The 25,969-nt window shown below is 44.9% G+C and overlaps 2 protein-coding genes across 2 annotated transcripts in view; both read right to left on the reverse strand.

The window, feature by feature from the left end:
* LOC130888547 (tubulin alpha-1B chain) overlaps positions 1-6,000 on the reverse strand; it is a 31,111-nt gene extending 25,111 nt beyond the window's left edge. The window contains exon 1 of the mRNA XM_057791595.1: positions 5,872-6,000. Coding sequence (XP_057647578.1) covers positions 5,872-5,874 — 3 coding nt within the window. The 5' untranslated portion in view covers positions 5,875-6,000. The remainder of the gene's footprint in view (positions 1-5,871) is intronic.
* Tuba1a (tubulin alpha 1a) lies at positions 2,500-6,013 on the reverse strand. The gene is made up of 4 exons (XM_057791596.1): positions 5,872-6,013; positions 4,045-4,267; positions 3,770-3,918; positions 2,500-3,675 (listed from the first exon to the last, which is right to left on the reverse strand). The coding sequence occupies exons 1-4, from the start codon at positions 5,872-5,874 to the stop codon at positions 2,695-2,697; spliced, it is 1,356 nt and encodes a 451-aa protein (XP_057647579.1). The 5' UTR covers positions 5,875-6,013; the 3' UTR covers positions 2,500-2,694.
* Between the last annotated feature and the right edge of the window lie 19,956 nt (positions 6,014-25,969).

A 25,969-nucleotide genomic window follows, 5' to 3' on the forward strand; every position in this document is an offset into this window, starting at 1 on the left:
AAAAAAAAAAATCCAGCTTTCTACTGGAGCTCCAAGGGCTCACCAATGAATACACAGCTGAGAATTTGAGTAACTGTATTTACCAATTATACCCTCTTAGTTCGTAGCGTCGAAATAAAAGTACATTAAAAAGGCAGTTGATACAAAAATACACTTTCTCAGGGCAGAAAGAAATGTAACAGTATTAGGGATAGCATGCTCTTCTGCCCAGTTGGACAGACAGTAGGACTCAGTTTTTGGAGAAATCCTTACTCTAAAACTGTTTCTAGGATTGTGTGATGGTTCAGCAGATGAAGATGTCTGTCACCAAGCCCAACAACCTGCGCTCAATCCCTGGAACCACCTAGTGGAAGGGAGAACTCCATCTTCCACATTGCTGCGACATGAACATCACGATCCCACGCACACAAATAAATAAAATGTCATTTTCTGACGCAGCTGTTGGGAACAGTGATGCTGACGCTTGACGTTTCGCAGTGCTTTTCTTCTTTGAATTTATTGGCCTGTATTGAAAAAAGAACATCCTTAGAGAGTTATTCAGATTTAATTAACATTAGATTGAATAAATTCATTAGGTTTTCAACATGATATTCAGCTAGAGATGGGTTTGGGAAAAAAAGATTAAAGACTTAGGTCAAATGAAGAGGCGCTTGCTCGGAGAACAGGCGTCTTCTGGGAAATGTGGGCAACAGAAGCATGTGGCACAAGACAAGGCACATGCTGCGGAGTCCTGGGAGTGTGGAATCCTGGGAGTGTGGAAAATAGCCTATAAACCCGGACACATTTGCAAAAGTCACCATTTCATTTGTTAGTGGCATAAGGTCAGCAGTTAACCAATACCTTGACTGTGAATTAGTTAGCAACTTTCAGCTCAGAAAGTTACTGCTCGCTCGATAGTGTGCTTAAGGAGCCTGAAGCGTCCAGACCTACAGTTGAAGGACAGTTGTGCTGCCTAGAATGGCCGTGGAGAAGAAACCAAACCACTTGCCAGTTTATGTAACTTTAATGAAGAGAAAATGTAAATAATAAAAACAATGTTTTATTTTTTATCGTAATCTTTTAACCTTTATGATGCCATTTTTAGTTCCTTCCTTCCTTCTTTCTTTTTTCTTTTTCGCTGAGGCAGGGTTTCTTTGCATAACAACCCTGTCTGTCCTGAAAATTGCTTTGTAGACCAGGCTGACCTTGAACTCACCATGTGTGCCTGTTGCTGACATTTCCATCCTCATGTGCCATACTTTGTTCTCACTGCCCTGTGTTCCCAATTAGCTATTTCCTTTCCTTTCCTTTCCCTTCTAGTGGTAATCACTACATATATATTAACTTAAAATTAACTGTAGCATTTACATAAGATACCAGCAGCAATTTTGTCATTTATATTTAAAAGTCGGGTCTCATTTGCAGCCCTGGATGGCTGCTAGGTAGAGTGGACAGGCCTTAGAGATCCATCTGTTTCTGCCTGAGTGTTGGGATTAAAGACATACACCATATCTGCTTATTTTTATTTTATTTTTTTTTATTTTTTTTTTAAATATTTATTTAGTTATTTATTATGTATACAATATTCTTTCTGTGTGTATGCCTGAAGGCCAGAAGAGGGCACCAGACCTCATTACAGATGGTTGTGAGCCACCATGTGGTTGCTGGGAATTGAACTCAGGACCTTTGGAAGAGCAGGCAATGCTCTTAACCACTGAGCCATCTCTCCAGCCCCTGCTTATTTTTATTTTATATTTATTTTCCAACCTTATTTTTGAGGTTACATGTAGCTCAAGCTGGCCTGCAACTTGTTATACAGGTCAGCATTTAGTCCTCCTGCCTCTGCCGCCCAAGTGTTACTACTACAGGCCTACACCAAATCTTTTTGTTAAGAATTTTTTAATATCTCTTCTCATTTGACATAATATCCCCATTCCCACTCCCTCCCCTCCTCTCGATCCCCCCCCCCCACCTTCCCCTCACCTCATCCACTCCTCAGAAAGGGTAAGGCTTCCATCCCATGGGGAGTCAACAAAGTCGGACACTTCACTTCCAGGCAAGGCAAGACCAAGGCCCTCTCCCCTCTATCTAGGATGAGCAAGGTATACCAAATCTTTTTTATATTGTCCACTATTCTGTCTTCTCAAAGTCCTGAATTTTCATACCCTGTGGTGGTTATCTGTTAACTTCACATAATGTGGAGTCACAGGGAGAGGATACCTCCACCAGAGGTCATCTGACGGCATCTTCTTGATTACCAACTGGTGGGCCCTGCAGGCTGTGCCACCTCAGCAGGAGTCTTGGGTTGAATAAACCAGCAACAGACTGATGTTGTGCAAACCAGTAAGCAACACTGCACTCCTTCATTGCCCGAGCTTCAGATACTGCCTCAACTTCTCTTAAGGGTCAGTATGATACAATAAATCCCTTCCTCCCCAAGTTGCTTTTGGTCAAGATGTATATCTCAGCAAGAGTGAAAACTAGGACACACCCAAATGTAAAACACAAGACAACTTTTAAGACAGGGAATATTTTATTTAAAATCCATCAGTGAAATGGACGGCTTGGGTCTATGACAAATCCTTCATTTTAAAGCATAAGTCAGTAATTGTATGAAAGCACACATTGCCACATACAGATCAGCTGATCAGACCACATTTTTTATGTTGGAACAATAAACTTCCCTGTAAAAGCAGCACCTTTGTGACATTTAATTTAGTATTCCTCTCCTTCTTCCTCACCCTCTCCTTCAACAGAATCCACACCAACCTCCTCATAATCCTTCTCCAGGGCAGCCATGTCTTCACGGGCCTCAGAGAACTCCCCCTCCTCCATACCCTCACCCACATACCAGTGCACAAAGGCACGCTTGGCATACATCAGATCAAACTTGTGATCTAGGCGGGCCCAGGCCTCAGCGATGGCTGTGGTGTTGCTCAGCATGCACACAGCTCTCTGGACCTTGGCCAGGTCTCCACCAGGTACCACAGTGGGAGGCTGGTAATTAATGCCAACCTTGAAGCCAGTGGGGCACCAGTCCACAAACTGGATGGTACGCTTGGTCTTGATGGTGGCAATGGCAGCATTGACATCTTTGGGAACCACGTCACCACGGTACAGCAGGCAGCAAGCCATGTATTTACCGTGGCGAGGGTCACATTTCACCATCTGGTTGGCTGGCTCAAAGCAGGCATTGGTGATCTCTGCTACAGAAAGCTGCTCATGGTAGGCTTTCTCAGCAGAGATGACAGGGGCATATGTGGCCAGAGGGAAGTGGATGCGAGGGTAGGGCACCAGGTTGGTCTGGAATTCTGTCAGGTCAACATTCAGGGCTCCATCAAATCTGAGGGAAGCAGTGATGGAGGACACGATTTGACCTATCAACCTATTTAGGTTAGTGTAGGTGGGGCGCTCAATGTCGAGGTTTCTACGACAGATGTCATAGATGGCCTCGTTGTCCACCATGAAGGCACAATCAGAGTGCTCCAGGGTGGTGTGGGTGGTGAGGATGGAGTTGTAGGGCTCAACCACAGCGGTGGAAACCTGGGGGGCTGGGTAGATGGAGAACTCCAGCTTGGACTTCTTTCCATAATCAACAGAGAGCCTCTCCATCAGCAGGGAGGTGAACCCAGAGCCAGTTCCCCCGCCAAAGCTGTGGAAGACCAAGAAGCCCTGAAGCCCTGTGCACTGGTCGGCCTGTAAGACAAAAGGAGAGATATTGAATTGGCTGGCACACTCAACACCACAACCCTCCCACTGCATCTTAAACGTATCCATCTATGGTATTTACCAGCTTGCGAATTCTGTCCAAGACGAGGTCGATGATCTCCTTGCCAATGGTGTAGTGGCCACGGGCATAGTTATTGGCAGCATCTTCCTTGCCTGTGATGAGCTGCTCAGGGTGGAAGAGCTGACGGTAGGTACCAGTGCGAACTTCATCTGGAAAAGGAGGACGAGTCAGCCACCCACCACCAACACCGGCTCAACTCATCCTTCAGTGTCTGAAGAGAGGTCTGAGGGTGTGGCCCGGGCAGAATGCCTCAGGGAAGCCCTCGGTCCACTCACCAATGACCGTGGGCTCCAGGTCTACGAACACCGCCCGGGGCACGTGCTTGCCAGCGCCCGTCTCACTGAAGAAGGTGTTGAAGGAGTCGTCCCCTCCCCCAATGGTCTTGTCACTTGGCATCTGGCCGTCAGGCTGGATGCCATGTTCCAGGCAGTAGAGTTCCCAGCAGGCATTGCCGATCTGGACACCAGCCTGGCCGACATGGATGGAGATGCACTCACGCTGTGGAAAAAAAATAAATTAAACTGTATTTCTATTTTAGATTTTAATAGATTTCTAAAGTGTTTCTAATAATACAAACAGTGTTGAAATTTGTTTGGAGTCATATCTCTAATATAACAGAAACAATAAGAGTACCTGCTACAAATACTGCAAATGGGTGTGGTCTGAGCAATGTCACCTTAATACTGCAAACCCATTGTTCCCACAGCCATACTTGAATAGCTTAAAAATATTAAAAGTACAGATTCTGTAAAATAAGATAATTGTCTGGAATTACTTTAAATTGCTTCTTTTCCTGATGAGTAAAGATGAATGTTTCGTCTTATAGGATATGGTGTTTCAGCATGGAATCTACTGCGGCTGAGGCCAGAGCCACACCCTTCTGCAGAGTATCTTCAGAACCCATCAGTACTCGGAGGTTATAAGCTAGACAAAGTGTGACTTCTGCATTGCTGCGTTTTCTGTGCCTGGTGCTGGTCTGCGCCCTTTGTTTCATTATTTAACAGAGAAAGCTCTATTTCCAGCAGCTGTCTATACGATCTCTTCGCTGCTTTCAGTCTCCTAGCCCTCCTGACCCTGTCTGGGCCAGTTGCCTGAATTAATGAATTACTGGAAATGTGTTAGAACAAAAGACAGTTGGATACAAGCTATAATTTTTTTCTTTGCAGCAGTTTCATCATTTTCTGAAGGCTTCCCAGATTCTTTTCTACTATATAGAACAGAAATATCCTTAAAGCTAAGTTAGAAACAAGCACCAACGATAAAGATAACATTTAAAACTAGAAAATGGTATTTTTATTCTGTAAGTCTTTACATACCACATAATATATTACTAGTATTGCAGTCTGTAGAGACACTATTATTCTATCGCCTTTATAGCTACTGCTTTCATTGTCTGCGGGGGGGGGGGGGCGGGGAAGGGCGTTTCCCCGGGTTTTGACAATCAGGGTACTCCAGCCTTCACAAAGTGGGCTTTGTCCTTCCACCAACCATCCAGACCCCTCCCCCAAGAGAGATGTCCCCGTTATTAAGTAACTCATACTTTTGATACTCAAGCAAACAAAACCTCTTGTAAGACTACAGTTCCACAACAATTTTTTAAAAAATAAAAATACAAAAAAAAAAAAAAATACGGATCCGCTTCCAAGGGAAGTTTAAAGAGGGCGAACCCCTCCCAAAACGCCACGGAAGCAGGAGACAAACAACCCCGCCCCTGCGCCTCCCTGACACCGGCTGCCATGATTCCGACGCAAACTAACCATTTTCCCAGAAGTGGAGCGGCGTTTCTGGAGTGCGGGCTCGGCCGCCGCCCTGCCCGCTCGCCCGCCGCAGCGCACCCCCGCCCCCTCCCGCGCTTGAGCCCCGGCCCCGGCGACCCCAGGCAGTGCGAGCCAGCACTCGCCGGCGCCTTTGTTCTTCCCCGGGTCTGGGCGTTTCCCTATCCCGCACTGCGGCTGCGGGACTTACGGACTCCATGCCGAGCTCAATTTAACAGGCATGGAGACCACCTTCCCCTCAGGGGTGACAAAAGGCTTAGGTTTTTACTTGTAGATATCGGGCGACTGACTCCCTCCCGCTACCGAGTGCTAAGGAAGGTGGCTCACCATGGTTGCTGCTTCGCTGCTTCCCGGAGGATGGCGGAGACGAGGAGGAGGAGGTGTTGCTTCTTACAGCGCGACTCTTAGGCGGTCGATGTAAGAGAACCTGCGGCACATGGGCGGATGCAGCTCCTTATATACAGCTCAGTCACCATGGGGATGGGCCTTGGCCTTTTCCTGTTGGTCCAGACCCCTCTGTCTGCCCAGAGAAGCCGTGACAGGAGAGTGGTGATTGGTGCAAGCGACATGGTATGAGGTAATCTCTCCCCCACCTCTTCCCCCTAGCATCCGTAGACTTTGCATCCTTCAGACAAAGGCTGAGCAAAGGCAACTAGCCGAGCATCCATTATGGGGTGGGGTTGGGGAGGGGAGGAAAGGGAAGAAAGAAAATTGGGGCTGGATGATTATACATGGCTTAAACCTTAAACTATAGTTAAAATAATCTAAGGTTTTCCCCAACACTTAATCACAGAATTTATATTGAGATTTTTTAAATGGAAAATTCCAGTTTTTCATTCATAGTACACTAAATTTGACTACATTCTATCAGGATTCAATATTTTTAATTGTTTTTTTTAAAAAAAGCAGAGAAGATGGGAACGATGGTCAAAATGGCCTGGTAAATGCTGATTTTTACAATTATTACTGTTATCGGAGCAAGATTCAGAAGCCCAGTATGAATAGGTCCGCTTGTAATCCCAACAGCACCTGGGAGTCAGAGGCAGGAAGATCTGCAATTCAAGGTCATCCTAACCGGCTTTAGTGGCTCAAGCATATAAATCCCAACCTTGAGAAAGCTGAGGCTGGAGGATTGCAGCTAGTTTGACGCCAGCCTGGATTATAGCGTTAGGTCATGTCTCAAGAAGCAAAAGAGAACAAAACAGAAATAACATACAAAACGGAATTTAATAGTTTACTAGAGAACTTTCTTTACCGATAGTATTCCATCACTCCTCCATGCCTACTCCCACCACCCCATCCCCCACCCCAGCCTGTGATGTCTTATCCCTAGAAATGAGCCATTCTTTCTAACACAAGATTCAGAAAGTATTAGGAGAAAGAATTGAGTTTAAAAACTAGCTCTTTGTTTATATGGGCGTTTATTTCTGCATTGCTCTTTTTGCGGGAAGGGTGATATCAAGAAAAAAATAACCAAGACACCAAATTACTCGGGAGGCAGAGGCAGGCGAATCTCTGTGAGTTCAAGTCCAGCCTGGTCTACAAGAGCTAGTTCCAGGACAGGCTCCAAAAACCACAGAGAAACCCTGTCTCGAAAAACCAAAAAAAAAAAAAAAAAAAAAAAAAAAAAAAAAACAAAATAAAAAGAGAATTATATAATATAAAAGGAAACCATTTTGTAACATGGTTTCCATCCCCAGACAACTGCAATGTCAGCCCGACTGCAGTTCGTTTTCCGTAGTTCCCTAAATTCCGTAAATAGCCGCTTCTGCAGTTGGGTGGAGACCCAACTGTGGGAACAGTAGCTCCTCACACCACTGCTATTCAGCTGGAGACTGTGGTTGTTGCTCAGTTGCCTCTTGGGACAAAAATGCCTTGCTTTCACCCCTAGGAAATGGATTACGGTGCCATTCTTCTGCTATTTAGAAAGCCTCCATTATCAGCAAGGATCATCTAGAGAAAGGCTCTGAGCTGCAGACCACTGAACATTTGCTGGATAAAAATTCAGAGGCAAAGAGATATTTGTTTGGGCGCCAAGCTAAAATTTGGATTTTGACAGATGACTTCCCTTTTAGTTTTCAGTAGCGGAGCCTTGGTTGTCAGCAGCACTAATTCCACTGCTCTATGGAGCCCATTCATTCCCGCTGGGCTGGCAAGGAGCAGGGGTGGGAGGGAGAGCCTTGGGAAGCGAGCAGCTGCAGGTTGTGAGGTAACAATGGTGGCTGTGAATTCTTCCAGCCTGCCATCCACAGCTCTGCTTTTCTTGTTTGAATGTCTTGTGGAAATCTCCATATCAATAAAACCCACACACAAATCATTTGTTTACTTCTTGTGTATTTCATAGGAGAAACAATCCCCTACCCTATCCATCATTTTAGGAAATAAAAGTGTATTTTAGTAAAGAAACTGGAGCAAAGATGATTTAACTGCATCTACTCTGTAAGCACATTCAGCAAAGATAAGAATTAAATGACAGCAGCTCTGTCTTAGAGAAGCCTGCACCCCTGCTCTGTCTTAGTAAGCCCCCACCCCTGCTCTCTCTTAGAGCAGCCCCCACCCCTGCTCTCTCTTAGAGCAGCCCACAGCTCACAGGCTGCTCTCTCTTTTAAGAAGGCCACACCCATGCTCTTGGGTATTTTTCTGACTGCTTCTGCTTCTCTCCTTACTCTCATGTTTAAAATCTGTTTTAAAGCCCTTTAATAAACCCAACTCTGCTTCATTTAAAAAATGGCATAGAGAAGATAGGACATGATAAATACCTTATTGAAAATATTGTCACAATTAAAAATTACTGCATTTATTACACATATTTCTCTGTGTGTGAGAACTTGTAAGAAGAAATTCCAATTTCTCCAGAGTTGAAATGTATTCATGTATGAAATTACCAAACACACACAGACACACACACACACGGTGGTTTGAATAAGAATGACCCTTAAAAGCATATACTCATGCAGAGGTCAGAGGGTAGCCTGAAGTGTGAGCCCTCACCTTCCACCTTTAGGACAGGATCTCTGTCTTCTTTGCTATTAACCTCCCAGGTTTATGTGACTTCTAGAGACCCAGACTTGGGTCCTCACGCTTTCATGGCAAGTATCTTACCCACTGAGCCATCTCCCCAAAGTCTCATCGATTCTAGTCTGGCCTCAGACTTTCAATACAGCTGAGAATGACCTTCAACCTTCAACTGATCCTCCTGCTCCCAAGTGCTGAGACAATAGGCCTTTAACACCAGGCCTGTTTTTTTTTTGTTGTTGGTTTTTTTTTTTTTTTTTTTTTTTGGCTTTTTGAGACAGGGTTTCTCTGTGTAGTGTGTAGCTTTGGAACTCACTCTTGTAGACCAGGCTGGCCTCGAACTCCCGAGCGCTGGTATTAAAGGCATACACCACCACCACCACCACTGCCCTGCTCACCAGGCCTGTTTTTTTTTTTTTTTGGTTTTTCGAGACAGGGTTTCTCTGTGGTTTTGGAGCCTGTCCTGGAACTAGCTCTTGTAGACCAGGCTGGTCTCGAACTCTCAGAGATCCGCCTGCCTCTGCCTCCCGAGTGCTGGGATTAAAGGCGTGCGCCACCACCGCCCGGCTACCAGGCCTGTTTTTTTTGTTTGTTTGTTTTTTTGGTTTTTCGAGACAGGGTTTCTCTGTGCACCACCACCGCCCGGCCACCAGGCCTGTTTTTATACGGTGCGGTGCTAGAGACTTAAACCCAGGGCTGAATGAATGCCGATCAAGCCCTCTACCAACAGAGCTGCATCCCTAGCTGCATACCCTGAGTTTAAATTACATTCAATTTTAAATAAATGTTCTAGAAATCGGTGTGGAAAATGATAGGTGCAGTGGAGGACAGAGGATTGAAGGAGCTATGAAAGGACCTGAGACTTGGCCCTGTGTGAGACCAGAATAGGCACTGGTGAAGGAACAGCCTCAGTTGCAGTGGAGACTCCAAGATATTGGAGATGCTGGGACCATGGGGCGTTCACCAAGGACAGTGGCAGGCAATTGCAGAATGGATCCAGCCTGAATAAGACAAAATGTGCTGTGGATGCCCAAGCCCTTTGGAGCCCAGAAGTTCATAAGTGAGCCCCAGATCCTGGACACTGAGCTTTTTATATAGTTGGGGTTTGGTTTTATGTTGATCTAATTATAATTTGCTCTTGTTTTTCCCTGTTAGAATAAGAAAGTATATATTTTTGAGACAGGGTCTCACTGTGTAGCATTAACTGTCTTGGAATTCACTGTAGACCATGGCTGGCCTTGAATTCACAAAGTTCTACCTGCCACTGCTTCCCAAATTCTTGGATTAAAGACGTGAGTTAGGAGGCTTGATTTTTTTTTTGTTTGTTTTGTTTTGTTCTTTTTGATTTTATAGGCGTCCACAGTAGAGAGACATTAGAATATGCTGAGGGGAGTGCAGTTTCAAGACAGGGTTTCTCTGTGTAACAGCCCTGGTTGTCCTTGAACTCACTCTGTAGACCAGGCTGACCTCGAACTCACAGAGATCCTCCTGTCTCTGCCTCCTGAGTGCTGGGATTAAAGCTTGCGCCCCCACCACTGAGCATAAGACATTAGAATTTTAAAAAGATTTTGGGCTTATTTTATTTTCTTCTCTTTTTGAGATCTTAGACTTTTAAAGTATTGAACGGTATGGTTTGAAGTGACGTGTTTATGTGTCAAGGTTGACTGGGATGGGAGTCGGGGTAGAATGTCATAGTTATCTTCAACTGTTAATTTATACAGACTTAGAGTCACACAGGAGGAGGAAGTGTAAACTGAAAGATTGCTTTAATCAGATTGGTCAGTGGCTGGATCTGTGAGGCATTTTGTTAATTGCTAATGCCTACTGTGGGTGGCCCCATTCCTAGGCAAGAGAAAGGTAAGTGAGTGAACCAGAAGGAGCAAGCCAGTTAGCAGCATTTGTGCAGTTCTGTGTGAATTCCAGTGTGCTTTGGTCATGTTGATGAAAAGGTCCTTGTTTTCTTGGTGTCCTCCATCCCCTCTGGGCTCTTACACTCTCTCTGCTTCCTCTTCCATGGGGTTCCCTGAGCCCTGAGGAGACAGAGTTCATGGAGATATGCTATTGGCTCAGTGTTCTAGGTCTCTCAATCCACATAATGTCTGGCTGTCTTTGTTCCCGCAGGAGGAAGCTTTTCTGATGATGGCTGAGCAAGGCACTGAGTATGAATATAGCAAAATATCATTAGGAGTCGTTTTTTATTTTTTTTCTGTGATAGTCCTAGCTGTCCTGGAACTCACTCTGGTAGACCAGGCTGGCCTCGAGCTCACTGAGATCCACCTGCCTCTGCCTCCTAAGTGCTGGGAGTCAAGGCTTGCACCAACAAATGACAAAATTAGCTGTCATTTTATTGCGATTGGCTTTGTTTTGTTGAAGACCAGTGGTATTTGGTTTTACCCTAGGTCCTTGGATTATCTAACCCCAGGTTCTTGATTTCTTAAACAGTGTCTGGTATGGATTCCATCTCATGAAGTAGACCTTAAGTAAAGTCAGGTAGTGGTTGGACACTTCCACAAGCTTTGTGGCACTATTGCCCTAGCACAGTGGTTCTAAACCCATGGGTCAAATGAACCTCGCATAGGCGTCACCTAGGGTCATTGGAAAACACAGATGTTTACATTATGATTCATAACAGTTGTTAATTAGTTATGAAGTAGCAACAGAAATAGTTCTGTGTTGGGGGTCACCATAACATGAGGAACGGTATTAAAGGGTCAAAGCATTAGAAAGGTTGAGAATCACTGTCTAGTACATCTTGCAGGCAGGACAACGTCATAGATCAGAGGGTTTGTGGCGTTAGTTGGCGTTTTCATGTCTCTTGAGAATGTATCAAAGATGCTAGAATATAGGAATGAAGGCTCTATGGAGGCACCAGCTTGACTTCTCCATCTTCAATGAGTTGTGTATGTGTTGTCTTCAGCAATGGGACCTGGTCGTCAGTCTTAGTCACATAGTAAGGGGATTCCCATGGAACCTCTTTGACCAAAACTCAATTAGATGTAACTCAGTCCCGGTACTGGAAGATTCATTTGTGACAAAAGATATTCAGGTAGGGGGTCGGCTCCCCCCCCCTTTTTTTTTGCGATTTCATTTAGCTTGTCTTCATATAGGTATATATTTTAGGAAGTTTCTACTGTATTAGGTATCCATACTACTCTTCAAATGACCCTTAATTTTACTACCTCTCCCCATATTATTCTCCCTTAACCCCTCCTCCCTTTTTGCCCTCCTGTTCTGTCCTCCATCCATCTATAACTATTCCTTTTATTTGTTTTTGTTCTTTGTTTTTCAAGGCAGAATTTTTCTATGTAACAGTCCTGACAGTCTTGGAACTCATTCTGGAGTTCAGGCTGGCCTCGAACTCACATAGATTCACCTGCCTTTGCCTCCCAAGTGCTGGGATTAAAGGTGTGTGCCACCACCCGCACGGCAACTATTCTGTTTCCTTTCCTAATGAGATGTGTCTGTACTCATCTCCTAGTCCTTTACTCTATACCTCACCTCCGTGGTTCTATGGATTGGATTGTAGCTTGAATATCATTGACCTAATAGTTAATATCCACATATCAGTGAATACATACCATATTTGTCTTTCTGGGTTTGCTATACCTCATTCAGAATGATTTTTTTTCTAATCCCATCTATTTACTGTTTTTTTTTTTTTTTTTTTTTTTTTTTTTGGTTTTTTCGAGACAGGGTTTCTCTGTAGCTTTGGAGCCTGTCCTGGAACTAGCTCTTGTAGACCAGGCTGGCCTCAAACTCCCAGAGATCCGCCTACCTCTGCCTCCCGAGTGCTGGGATTAAAGGCGTGCGCCACCACCGCCCGGCTCTATTTACTTTTGAATTTCATGATTTCATTCTTTTTTTCTTTTAACAGCTAATATTCCATGACAATGCCCTGGGTTTCATTCCCAGTACAAAATGAAACTGTCATCTATGAATCATACCAGTGCATCCAGCACTGGAATAGACCCTTTCACCAAAACAAACAAACAAACAAACAAACAAACAAGTAAATAAAAATTAAAAAGACTCTTTTTAAAGTCACTTACTGAGGTGCAGTCAGTACTAAACTACACTCTAATCCCCACCCCCACCCCATAAGGTTTCTCTGTGTAGCCCTGGCTATCCAGGCTAGCCTCGAACTTGAGATCCACCTGCCTCTGCCTCCGAGGGCTGGGATTAAAGGGCTGCACTACTACTGCCGGCAACCACTCTATTCTTTTAAACTGTTCCCTGTTCTCCGTTACTTTATAAACTAAGTCACTCCTCATCTTCCTCCTCCTCTCCCTCTCCGTTCTCTCCATCCTCCTTCTTCTTATCTTCTTGCAAGTCTCCCGTACCTCAAGCTAGCCTCAAACTTGTATTGCCAAGGATAACCTTGGACAACTCTGAACCTTCCATCTGCGCTCCTGAGTGCCGCGGTTACAGACTTGTACTACCACACCCAGTTTTACTTGGTGCTGGGGAATCAAATTCTGAGATTCCTGCATCAGAGGCAAGGACCTCGCCAGCTGAGCTGCTTCCCCAGCCAGCTGGAATCCCAGTTTGTAAAACACAATTTATAATTTAGTCGCACTTCATTGACTTAAATTATGCACACTCGCAGAATGTATGTTGAGCCACCTTTGTCCAGCTCCCTTTGTTCTGCAAAGCAGATGGAAATTAGGTGGCAGACTGGGAAGGTTGCCATGGTGCTCTGGCTACAGGGATTTAACAGTAATCAAAGGCAAGGCCAGACTCCCCTCCCCCACACCCAGCACCGGTTCCTCACATTCTTCCCCAAACTTTGCCTGGTCAGTGATCCCCAAAGCTCTTCTCGTGCCGTGTCTACTTCCCCAGTGCTGAGATTACAGGCATGTGCCACTGTGCCTGGCTTTATGGTCTAGGTGTTTGTGCTTGTGTGGCAAGCACATTACTGTCTGAGTCGTCCCACAGCCCCTTCCTTGCACTATGGAAAATATGTCATTATATTTGTTTAAATTGATTCCAACCAATCGTTAAGTTCTGTCAGCTATATCTGAAGATCACCTTAAGTACACTTGCGGAGCTGGGTGGTGATGGTGCACCCAACTTTAATCCAAGCACTTAGGAGGAAGAGGCAGGCGGATCTCTGTGAGTTGGAGACCAGCCTGGTCTACAGAGCTAGTTCCAGGACAGGCTCCAAAACCACAGAGAAACCCTGTCTCGAAAAACCAAAAAAAAAAAAAAAAAAAAAAAATGCACAAAGAGAAAATGAGGAACTTGTGAAGCTTGCTGAGTTTGTTAGTTAAAGGGCCCAGTGGAAGACACAATGTGACAGAATATTTGGTTTGGGGCTCTATCTTTGACCTCTTTAAACATTGTGTTAGTTTTCTTTTGTGGTACTGTGAAGAAACACCAGGACCTAAAGTAACACATAGAAGAAAGGGTTTATTTTGGTTTCGCTGCAGAGGAAGAGCCCCAATGGCCAGGCCAGGGGGCATAGCAGCAGACACCAAAGCTGAGAAGCAGCAGACACCAAAGCTGAGAAGTCACATTTTCAACCTCCAACTTGAAGTGGGGCCCATTGGAAGTGGGGCAAGGCTCAAAGCCCAGGGACTTCTAGCAAGGCCATACTTGTAAAGTTTCCATAACCTCCCCAAACAGCGCCAAAGCCAAACACTGGGGACCAGAGTTCAAATACCCGAGGCTTTTGGATATCATTCCAACCTTCACCAATATGAAAATTCAAACAGTGGCCAAGCTTCTGAATGGTGTTGGAGTGGTCCAGAGTGCCAGTTCTTCCTCACGAGGAGAGACAGACAGATGGGCATGCCACAAGACCACGCCATAGGTCTCTGAAGGCTGATCCCGGGCAGGGAGCCATGTGGCGGGTGAGAGACAGACCAATAGGCACACCATGCAGAATGAGGTTGGATATTTATTTAGTGGGTTATGGAAGGGAAAGGGGAGAAGAGCAGAGAGAGAGAGAGAGACAGAGAGGGAGAAAGAGAGAGAGAAAGAGAGAGCAACGGGAGTGGTGGGGAGCCACAGAAGCAGCTACCTCTCTGGGAGAGAGACTGAGAAGGAAGAGACTCAGACTAGAAGCTGAAGATCAGCTTGCCTTGGTGGACTGGGCAGGAGTGGGCGTGGCTTATCTCTTAAAGGGACAGAGCAGACCATTACAGCCCCCTTTATGATAATAATCCCAAAATCTACAACTCCCAGTGACGCTGGCCTTAGGGGCTTGTTTGTTTTACATTCATCCACTTGTTGTGTGTTTACATGTGGATGCATATGCCATGGAGCTCCCCAGAAGTCAAAGGACAACTTAAGGAGTCAGTTCTCTCAACTATCAGGGTCCCGGACCTCAAAGTCAGGTTTTGAGGCTTGATAGACAGTTCCTTTACCTGTTAAACCACATCCCAGGTCCTGTTTTGTTTTGAGACACGGTTTCATGTAGTCCAGGCTGGTCTTGAATCACTTTCCTTCCTGCCTCTACATCCCAAATGCTAGGATTTTAGACATGAATCACTGCATCAGCTTAAGGGGATATTTAAGAAAAATATTTCTCCATCTTCTTTTAGACTTAAAAATAGATTAAGAATGGAGCCGGGGCCGGGCGGTGGCGCACGCCTTTAATCCCAGCACTCGGGAGGCAGAGGCAGGCGGATCTCTATGAGTTGGAGTCCCTGAAAAACCAACAAGAAGACTGAGCCTTTACTTTATGCAAGTTTGCAAACTCCGTCCCTCCACATGTCCAGTGTATTGGAGTAATTGGAGAGCCCCGAGCTCAGAGTTGGGTTTTTATAGTAGTAAAGGTGGGGGTGAGGGATTTCTTTTCTTTTTTTTTTTTTTTTTTTGGATTTTCAAGGCCGGTTTCTCCATAGCTTTTGGTTCCTGTCCTGGAACTAGCTCTACTATACTAGACCAGGCTGGCCTTGAACTCACAGAGATCCGGCTAGGGTGAGGGATTTCTAAGGTTCAGGACCCGTGATTGGCTGACATTTGTCTAGGGGTGTTCTGGTGAGTGTGCTGGCAGGTGATCCTATCTACAGCGGTTGGAACGTTAAGAATTTCCTTTGGATGGTCTGTTCTTGGTGGTGCTCCAGTAATCTCAGTTTGTGGTTCTCCTGCAAGGAGGTATTGCTTCAGGGTAAATTACTGAGACTCGGGATGGTTGAGTCCTACACTGGCAGGTGATAATAGTTGGAAGTAAAGAACTTCCTTTGGATGGTGTTTCTTTTTAGCTTATCATGGTTCGCTCCTACATTGGAGACCAGCATGGTTTACAGAGTGAGTTTCAGGACAGCCAGGGATACACAGAGAAACCCTGTCTCAAGTGGGTGGGTGGGGGAACAAAAGCAAAATAAAAGAATTGAATTCAGGTTCAAGAGCAGCCAGTAAGAGAAACCCTGTCTCAAAAAACCAAAAAAAAAAAAAAGAGCAGCCAGTGACCTTACTCACTGAGCCATCTCTACAACCCCCGAACTTGAATTAAAAACAAAACAAAAGCTGGGTGGTGGTGACATAGGCCTTTAATCCCAGCACTAGGAAGGCAGAGGCAGGTGGATCTCTGTGAGTGCAAGGCCAGCCTGGTCTACAAGAGCTAGTTCCAGGACAGGCTCCAAAGCTACAGAGAAACCCTGTCTCAAAAAAATAAAACAAAACAAAAAATACATTTATTTAATTAATGTGTGAGGGTTTCGTGTGTGTCCACAGCACCCACCCAGAGATCCGGGAATAGCTGTTGGTTCTATGGATCATCTGGTCTGGTGCCAAGCGCCTTTACCTCGGGAGCCATCTCAGCAGCTCTCCCCTCCCAGGTTCATAAGCACTGGTTATGGACACACTGAACAGAGAGAAACTTTAAATGGCTGCATGTTTGTCCCCTGCTTCTGTGAACAGCAGATTGTTCCAGGGTGAACATCATAAGAGGTGCAGAGGTTCTCCCCAGCCAAGCTCCTAAGGTTGTCTCTGTATTCAGGATATTTTAGTAAAGAAGCCCACTGCTTCTTTTAAAAAACTGTTTTCTGTATTTTTAGATTTGTAAGAGCAGTTGCTCTCTCACCTCTCATGTTGCTAAGCAACAAACCATACAGTTGCTAGGAGATGAGCTAGCAAGGTTGGGGGTAATTCTCAATTTAACCGCCACCTTTCTTGTCACCTGACTTGACAGCTTCAGGCAAAAGAGAAAACAGTTCATGTCAGATAAAAAGGTTAGGGAGAACCAGTAGCCCAGTGGTCCAGGAATGAAAGCAGCAGCTAGGAAGGACTGGAGGGGAGAGTGTGGGTTGCAAGGAGAGGTTCCAATGCAATTTCCTTGCATGAGTCATGGAAAAACCTTTAAACTGCCACTCTGAATTTCATCTTCTGCATACTTCTGCCTTATCTGAAAAAAAATTAGGAAGAAATTGGGAGAAATCTTCCAGTTCCCATTCCTAAATGTATACAGGAGAGTAGAGCAATAGCCGTGCTCTTGGAAGCTGACAATTACAAAGCTGTTTGAGGCAAATCTAGAGGCTGCAGCCTGGCTCGTGGACTGCCTGACTAGCTCAGTCTGCAGTACCATTTAGACCAGACTAAAGGCACACCCAGGAGAGGGAGGCAGCAGGGAGGGGGAGGCAGGGATAGGGGAGGTGGCAGCAGGGACAGTAGGGGAAGTAGCAAGGGGGGGGGGAGGCACCAGGGAGTGGGGAGGTAGCAAGGAGAGGGGGAGGCAGCAAGGAGAAGGGGAGGTAGCTGGGGTGCAGATATAAATTGAGTTTGAGACCTTCCTGGGAAACACGTGACTCTCCATGCCCAGGGCCTGCATAGCTTCAAGTCACACAGGGTTCTAGCACAGAGAGGGGGGATGTGGACATTGGATCGTGGATCGCGTCCCTAACCAAGAAGCTATTTGCAAAGGCCAATAGCTGGCAAAGGGAAAATCAATTTTCTCCAATGGCCTGTCATTGGGTATACCAACCTCACTCCAGGGTGCCCAGAAATAGTTAGCCAACACAAAATGGACTCCCTATTTGTTTTTGTGGGGGGGACACTTTATAAATATAATAAAGTATATAAATATAATAAAGTTTATAAATAGAATAATTTAGTTTTGTTTTGGCATTTTTGTTTTATTGGGTTTTCTTTTGCTTTTTTTTTTTTTTTTTGGGTTTTTCGAGACAGGGTTTCTCTGTGGTTTTGGAGCCTGTCCTGGAGCTAGCTCTTGTAGACCAGGCTGGTCTCGAACTCACAGAGATCCACCTGCCTCTGCCTCCCGAGTGCTGGGATTAAAGGCGTGCGCCACCACCGCCCGGCTTCTTTTGCTTTTTGTTTTGGAAAGAGAAATAACATAAAGTTAGGTAGATGGGGGTGATCTGGGAAGAATTGGGGGAAGGGAAAATGTGATCAAAATATATCATATGCAAAAAACTATTTAAAATTAAAAAGAAGAGTAGGGAAAATTGAGATGACTCAGTCAGTGGGAAAGTCATCTGTTGCCAAGCCTGTGCTCAATTCAGTGATTTACATGGTGGAACGAGACGATCAACTCAGCAAAGTTGTCCTTCAACCTCCACATCCACACCTATGATTAAATAATTAAGTAGATGAGTAGGTGAATAAATAGACGCTAAGAAAACAGGAAGGAAGCAGCTGTTGCGCTCTCCCTCAGTTGTGTCTGAAATAAGAAACCCAGCTCCAGGCTTCCTAGTACCCTGTAAAAGACTGACTCTTTGGAGCTCTATGTGTATAGGTGTTTTTCCTGCAGTATGCCTGTGTACCACATGTGTGCCTGGCCCTGAATAGGCCAAAAGAGGAGGTGGGACCCTTTGGAATGGAATTACAGATGGTTGTGATCACCCTGTGGGCACTGGGAACCGAACTCAGGTCCTCTGGAAGAGTAGTCCATGCTCTTAACCACTGAACCATTTCTCTACCCAGACAGATGTTAATAAACATATTTTAAGTAATTGCTATATACCAGACTCTTTACCAGGCATTTTGCTCTGTAGCCCAGGCAGTCCTTAGATTTGTGACCTTTTTACCTCAGCTATACAGGATTGTGTCAAGGGGCCTAGCATGTTTTGTAGTTTTTGTTTTGTTTGTGTGTTTGTTTAAGAGGGTCTTGCTGTGTAGCCCAGGTTGGCCTGGAAATGGCTACTGTTTACTCCAGTTTGTTAAGTTTGAGATCTTTCTGCCTCTGCCTCCCAGTGCTAGCATTGCAGATGTGCTACACTATATCCAAATGATTTGTTCTTCTTTTTCTTTTATGTATTTATTTATTTTGTTTTTTTTGAGAAAGGTTTTTCTTTGTGTAGCCCAGACTGTTCTCGAACTCACAGAGATCCACCTGCCTTTGCCTCCTCCTGCGTGCTGGAATTAAAGGCACATGCCACTACAGTAGGACCCCAAGATGTTTTCTTAAAGCAGCACTCACCAAGGTAAGCCAAGGCTACCCTATTCAGTCTTCGTGTGCGCTGCCCTATTCTTGTTAGTTCTCAGAATTTGATACTCTCTATAATCAGCCCTGTTTTAAGATGACAAAATTGAGGCATAAAGGTTTAGGTATTTCACTAGAAGTCACCAAGTAAATAACAGAGGCAGAGTCAAGCCTGCACAGTGGAATTCTAACCTGCCATAGGCTTTCTGCTGTAGGTTTTCATTCCTTCATTTAAACAGTTTTTTTTTTTTAATGTTTATGAGTGTTTGCCTGCACATATGTCTGTACATCCTGTGTGTGCCTGGTGCCGCAGAAAGACAGAAGAAAGCATCAGATCCCCTGAAACAGGAGCTACATAAGATTGTGGGCTGCCCTGTGGGTGCTGGGAATACAATACAGGTTCACTGCAAGAGCTATCTTTCCAGCCCCAGCTGCCTTTTAGAAAATGCCTTTAGAATTTACATTTTCATTTATTTATTTTTCCATGATATTTATTGAGCTCTACATTTTTCTCTCCTCCCCTCCCTGCCTTTCCCCTCTCCCCTTTAATCCTCCCCCAAGGTTCTCATGCTCTCAATTTACTGAGGAGATCTTGTCTTTTTCTACTTTCTACTTCCCATGTAGATTAGATCTATGTAAGTCTCTCTTAGTGTCTGTATTGTTGTCTAACTTCTCTGGGATTGTGGTTTGTAGGCTGGCCTTTTTTTTTTTTTTTTTTTTTTTTTTGCTAATGTTTAAAAACCACCTATAAGGGGGAGGGAAATGGGAGGTGGTGCCAGGGAGAAGGCAAAAATCTTTAATAAATAAATAAATAAATAAATAGAAAAAAATTTTCATATACCTTTAAAAAAAAAACAAAACCACCTATGAGTAAGTACATGTGATAATTGTCTTTCTGTGTCTGGGTTACCTCACTCAAAAGAATGTTTTCTAATTCCATCCATTTTCCTGCAAAATTCAAGTTGTCGTTATTTTTTTCTGCTGTGTAGTACTCCATTGTGGAAATGTACCACATTTTTTTTATCCATTCTTTGATCGAGGGGCATTTAGGTTGTTTCCAGGTTCTGGCTGTGACAAACAATGCTGCTATGAACACAGTTGAGCACATGTCCTTGTGCCATGGTTGAGCATCCTTTGGATATATACCCAAAAGTGGTATTACTGGGTCTTGAGGAAGGTTGTTTCCTAATTTTCTGAGAAATCGCCACACTGACATCCAAAGGGGTTGTACCAGCTTGCATTCCCACCAGCAATGCAGAAGTGTTCCCTTTTCCCCACAACCTCTCCAGCATAAGTTGTCATCAGTGTTTTTGATCTTGGCCATTCTTACAGGTGTAAGATGGAATCTCAGAGTTGTTTTGATTTTCATTTCTCTGATGACTAAGGATGTTGAACATTTCCTTAAGTATCTTTCAGCCATTTAAGATTCCTCTGTTGAGAGTTCTCTGGTTAGGTCTGTACTCCATTTTTTTTTTTTATTGGATTATGTGATCTTTTGGTGTCCAATTTCTTGAGTTCTCTGTATATTTTGGAGATCAGCCCTCTGTCTGATGTGGGGTTGGTGAAGATCTTTTCCATTCTGTAGGCTGTCATTTTGTCTTGTTGACTGACCCTGTCCTTTGCTTTACAGAAGCTTTGCCTTCCACTGTGTGTGATAACAGCCAGGCCCAGGGTGATACAATCCGCTGTACTCTGAGGTCTGCAACAGGAAGATTGACATTTTTTTTTTTTTAAGATTTTATTTATTATGTATACAGTATTCTCAGTACTTTGCCTGTAGGCCAGAAGAGGGCACCAGATCTCATTACAGATGGTTGTGAGCCACCATGTGGTTGCTGGGAATTGAACTCAGGACCTTTGGAAGAGCAAGCGGTGCTCTTAACCACTGAGCCATCTCTCCAGCCCAAGATTGGCATCTTGAGACAAGCCTTTGGCAATTTAATGAGCCCTCATCTCAAATACACATATTTTGGGGACTGGTTCTCTCCACCATGCCAGTTCTGGGTGTGGAGCTCAGATCCTCCAGCTCTGTGACACAAGCCGTTACCTGGTGAACCGTCCACCCGCCCTTGTTTTGTTTTTGTGTTTAGTAAGGATTTTATGTAATGTAGCTCTTGTTGGTTCTAATTTTATATGAAGCAGGTGCTAGCTTTGAATACCTGGGCTTCCAGTTCTGATATTACAGGCATTTATCACCAAAGAGGAACCTCTCTTGCTTGACAGGGACTGAAGTCAAAGCCTAAGACTTTCTGGTTGTACTCACTTCTGGCCCTTCTGGGTCTCTTTCTCCACCAGTAGAATATGAGAGGGGAAATCCCTGCTTTAATTTTAAAGCCTTAGGACACATGTGGCTTGCGTAAACTCAGTGAGGAATCACTAGGACACATGCGGCTTGCCTGAACTCGGTGACAAATCAACTGGAATGGCCTACTGTGCAGAATTCAGCAGATGCCTGTGACTGGAATGGTGACTGCCATAGAGAAGAACACCATGCTTGACCTCATCCTTTGTATTTCTGGGAAATGGGATTGTGTTTCCTTGGACTGTAACTAGAGGCCCGGCATTTCAGAGGTTTTCCTGTCAGCAGTACTGTGTCTGTTTGGACTGCTATTCAGGTTAACTATTGTCTTGTTTGGTTAAATAGGAACTCTGTTTTGCTCTGTTTTAGTGCTGACTTGGTGCCTGGCACTCTCGGACAGTCTGGTCCTTTTACCTTTGGGGAGCATTGTTTGAGTTCCTGCAGCCACAGCCAGACAAGCCACTGCCAGTACCCTTCATGTGGCATTGCCCCAGGAAAGGCATACCTTCCCTTCGTTCCTCAACTGAATTCTCTCTCCACTGAGGCCAGTCGCTTAGGGCTGAACAGCTTTTTTTTTTTTTTTTTGGTTTTTCCAGACAGGGTTTCTCTGTGGTTTTGGAGCCTGTCCTGGAACTAGCTCTTGTAGACCAGAGACCAGGCTGGTCTCGATCTCACGGAGAAGGGCTGGACAGCTTTAAAAAGGTAATTAACATAATGTAAGGAAGCCTCACAAACTGAAGGGGCCATGATTCAAATTATGCTCTAAATGGTGTGAGTTGGGAACCATGAAAAGGGACGATTGCAGCCGGGCGATGGTGGCACACGCCTTTAATCCCAGCACTCGGGAGGCAGAGGCAGGCGGATCTCTGTGAGTTCGAGACCAGCCTGGTCTACAAGAGCTAGTTCCAGGACAGGCTCCAAAGCTACAGAGAAACCCTGTCTCGAAAAACAAACAAACAAACAAACAAAAAAAAGGGACGATTGCTTGGTGGGCATTGAAAATTTGTTTTCCTAAAGCTTCGGGTGTGTTTCCTTTTCATCCTGGCTTGAGAGGCATGAGCGAAGGTCTCCCAGAAAAGAGGCGCAAGGGAGAAGATTACGTATAACTTACTGGAAGCACAGAGAGCAGCTTGATGTTGAGAGCGAGGCTGGGTGGGTGCCAGGAGACGTCCCAGGGGAATGGTGCTGCCAAGCAACCGACACACAGAGAGCTGACCTAGCCTTTTCTCACCGCTGACTGCTGGCTTCGAAGGTCTAGCAGAGGGCTGCACTGAAAGGCCCAGTACGCTTAAAAGCTATCACGGCGACTCCAGAGCAATCTGAATTCTGAGAAAATAGAAGGGAAAGAGAGGTGGTGTATCCATCAGCTCTCCGTGGAAGGACTGTTCAGCTTGAGTGGGACATTGCTTGAGACAGCTCCACATGGCCAGACATTCGGTGTCACCATTCTCCCTGTGCCTTTGAAATGACCGATTTGGATCCAAACATCCCTAAATGCTTCCTAGATACTTCATGGGGGTGGGGAAGACATAAAGAGCACATCATTTTAGCCAGCAAATTTAGGTTTAACGATGCTTTTCTGGGCGGTGGTGGTGTATGCCTTTAATCCCAACACTCCGGAAGCAGAGGCAGGTGGATCAAGGTAAGCTTATCTACAAAGGGAGTTCCAGGACAGCCATGGATACACAGAAAACCCTGTCTTAAAAACCAGCACCACCACCCAAAAGAAAACCATTGTTTTTGTATAGCCAGAACTGAAAGTCAGAGGCAAGGGTCGGTGGGCACACAGGGCAAGGAAGAAAGAGTTTGAGATGTTTTCCTAACTAATTCTCAGTGGTCATCTTACTAATGAGAAATCTTAGATCAGAAAAGCAGAGTCCAAAGAGGCAGAATCTGGTGGTGACAGAGAGAGGCTGGAAGCCAAGCATGTTCGCTCCTCAGCTGGAACTGACTCGCTACAGCATGTGATAGGTCTGGACAAAGGAAAGCACAGAGCAGGGAAAGCTGGAACTCAGTGCAGTGTCTTGCCCATCCTAAAACCACACATCCATTCTGTTTTCCAATCAGCTCTTAATTTTTAATCTTTGCTTTGGAAATATGATATCTAAGCATACTACAATACTAGCGAGTAGGCATGGGGGTGGGTTATCATCTCACAGATAAGCAAGTAGCTTGCTTTCTACAGTCTTATGATGGCGTGGGTCCTGCACGACCTTACGGCCTTCTAGGCACTGTCAGCTGCCGCAGTCACATGTTCCTGGGGACAGCAGGAATTCCTCTTCTCCATAGCAAGCCCCAAGACCAAGAGATTTTCATAGGATGCAGTCCAGGAACCACATGAGACACAAAGACTTCTGCCCTTCAAAACAAGCTGGTCGACGCTGCTTAAAGTAATAAGGAGAGGGCCATGGTAACTGACTTAATGTAAAATGTAATAACAGGGTGTCTGGAGCTTGGCCTTGGGTCTTTAATTACTTTCTCTTCACCTTTATTATTGTCTTAGACACACTGTCGCCTCAGCTACGGAGCTTTGGGTGCAGGAATTTTGTTTGTCCTTTGAGAACATGCATTCAAAAGCAGAAAAACCACACGAATGGGAAGTTTTCATGGAAAGGCTTATTAACTTTTTACTTTCTGTGTCTAAGTGTCTAGCCTGCTGTATGTGTGTGCTTCATGTGTATGCGAGGTAGCTGAGGAAGTCAGAAGACAACATCAGCTCTCTGGAACTGTAGTTACAATGGTGAGGCACCACATGGGTGCCGGGGATTGAACCTGGGACCTCTGAAAGAGCAGCCAGTGCGCCTGGCCATTGAGCCACGGGAACTTTCTCCTATTGGTTCTTGGCAAGTTACTGGTACAGCTCACAGAGTAGGCATCTCTGTTCTGTTTAATCGTCAGTGCTTGTTTCTGGAGACCTACTCTGTCAAAGGAACCCTCATGGTTCCTCACCTGGGCTCCATAAGAAGTGCTAAGATGCTTCTCAAATGTTGGGAAGTCTAATTTTCCCAGTAAATATTTTATAATAATTATCTATGTAAGCACATTAGGGTTTTGTTTGTTTGTTTAAGATTTTATTATTTTTGTGTGTGTACACACGTGAGTGTGTGCTTTTGTGCACTTAGGTGTGGGTCCCCAAAGAGGCCAGAAGTGAGATCTGAATTGCCAGCCCCGAGCAGGAGTTACAGGCAGTAGTAAGTCTCCTGTTGCGGTGCGGTGCTGAGAACCAAACTCAGGCCCTCTGAAGTAGCAAGTACATCTAGATCCTCAGCTCCCAGATACACTAACTTGCTTCAAGCCAAGTTTCTAATTCTCTTATGTATTTTAAAAGAACCTGTCATTTTTATTAGTATTAGTGTGTGTGTGTGTGTTGTGTCATCCTAGGGACTGAACCTAGGGCCTCAAGAATATTAAACAAGCTTTCTACCTCTGAGCTGTATACTCAGCTGTTATTACTTTTAAAATTATATTTTGGCTTTTGAAGCAGAATCTCACACTGTAGCCCAGGCTGCCTGGAACTGTCCTGGGACCTCTTGCTGCCTCTCTGAAGCACTACATGCCATTCACAAGAAGTAGGCATGTTACATGTTTTCTGTGTTTCTGCTAGTTTTTCTTTTTGAGATAGAGCCTCACCCTATAACCCAGGAAGGCTTGAAATTTTATTTCTATGTTAATTTTGGGTGTTAAGACATGGACAAGAGCCGGGCGGTGGTGGCGCACGCCTTTAATCCCAGCACTTGGGAGGCAGAGGCAGGTGAATCTCTGTGAGTTCGAGACCAGCCTGGTCTACAGAGCTAGTTCCAGGACAGGCTCCAAAACCACAGAGAAACCCTGTCTCGAAAAACCAAAAAAAAAAAAATAAAAAAATAAAAAGACATGGACAAGAGAGGTGAGCCATTTGCTTGATGACGGAGAGATAGCCGGGACTGGAGTGTAGCTGAGTTCCAGAACTTATGACTTAAAGATGACTTAATTATGTTCCTACTCTCAATAAATGTATAATCTAGTTGAGGGAAGCATGACTAAGCCACATTATCAGAAGCCCGGTAAATTATGTAACATAGGCATATATAATTAAGTGCTAAGTTAGATGCTGTCGGCTGAGGACTTCAGGAGAACATGTACTGGGAAAGCAAGATCTTAGGGAGGAATGACCTTGAAGCTGAGCTTTGAATGACCTCTGAGATGTGCTTGAAGAAAGTATTAGAAGAGGAGTGAGCAGGACCTTGTTCTAGAGGATGAAGCAGCGTCCTGCCATCCTGCCCGGCCGGGGGAAGCCGGTGGGACTGGCTGGTCCAACTTTGAAGGCCTTTCAGGCAGAGTTTAAGCTTACAGCACTGACAGGAAAACCATCATTAGAGACCTAGATCAATGGAGCAGTGTAACAGAAGGGTATTCAAGGAGAATGTGTTTGTTTGCTAGCTTTGTGACTCAGATCTGTAACCCAGCACTTAAGACGCTGACCCAAGAGGATTGCTGCAAAGCAAGGCCAGCCTGAAACCACAGAGTGGGGGAAAAGGAAAGGCCCTGAAGAGGTGACACACGAGCTGGTCTCTGACACAATTGGCTTTCTTAGTGAAAGTCGTCATCTTGGCAAAGGCACTGGGTCTGGTGTTAGAGAGAATCCTGCATGCCAGGCTGAGCTCAAAAAGATCAACCTGTTGCTGAGGGCACAGGAAGAGGGAGAAAGAAACCTAAATACAAATAATTGAGTTTAGGTAGAAGACTTC

The sequence above is a fragment of the Chionomys nivalis genome, chromosome 17 (genome assembly GCF_950005125.1).
Source record: "Chionomys nivalis chromosome 17, mChiNiv1.1, whole genome shotgun sequence".
In the NCBI taxonomy this organism is placed as follows: Eukaryota; Metazoa; Chordata; class Mammalia; order Rodentia; family Cricetidae; genus Chionomys; species Chionomys nivalis.

Excerpts from the sequence above, each read along its gene's own strand:
- Tuba1a (XM_057791596.1), bottom strand. Across the intron at positions 3,919-4,044 it reads CCTGGAGCCCACGGTCATTG|ATGAAGTTCGCACTGGTACC; the intron begins GTGAGTGGACCG and ends CTCCTTTTCCAG. Across the intron at positions 3,676-3,769 it reads TGGACAGAATTCGCAAGCTG|GCCGACCAGTGCACAGGGCT; the intron begins GTAAATACCATA and ends TTTGTCTTACAG.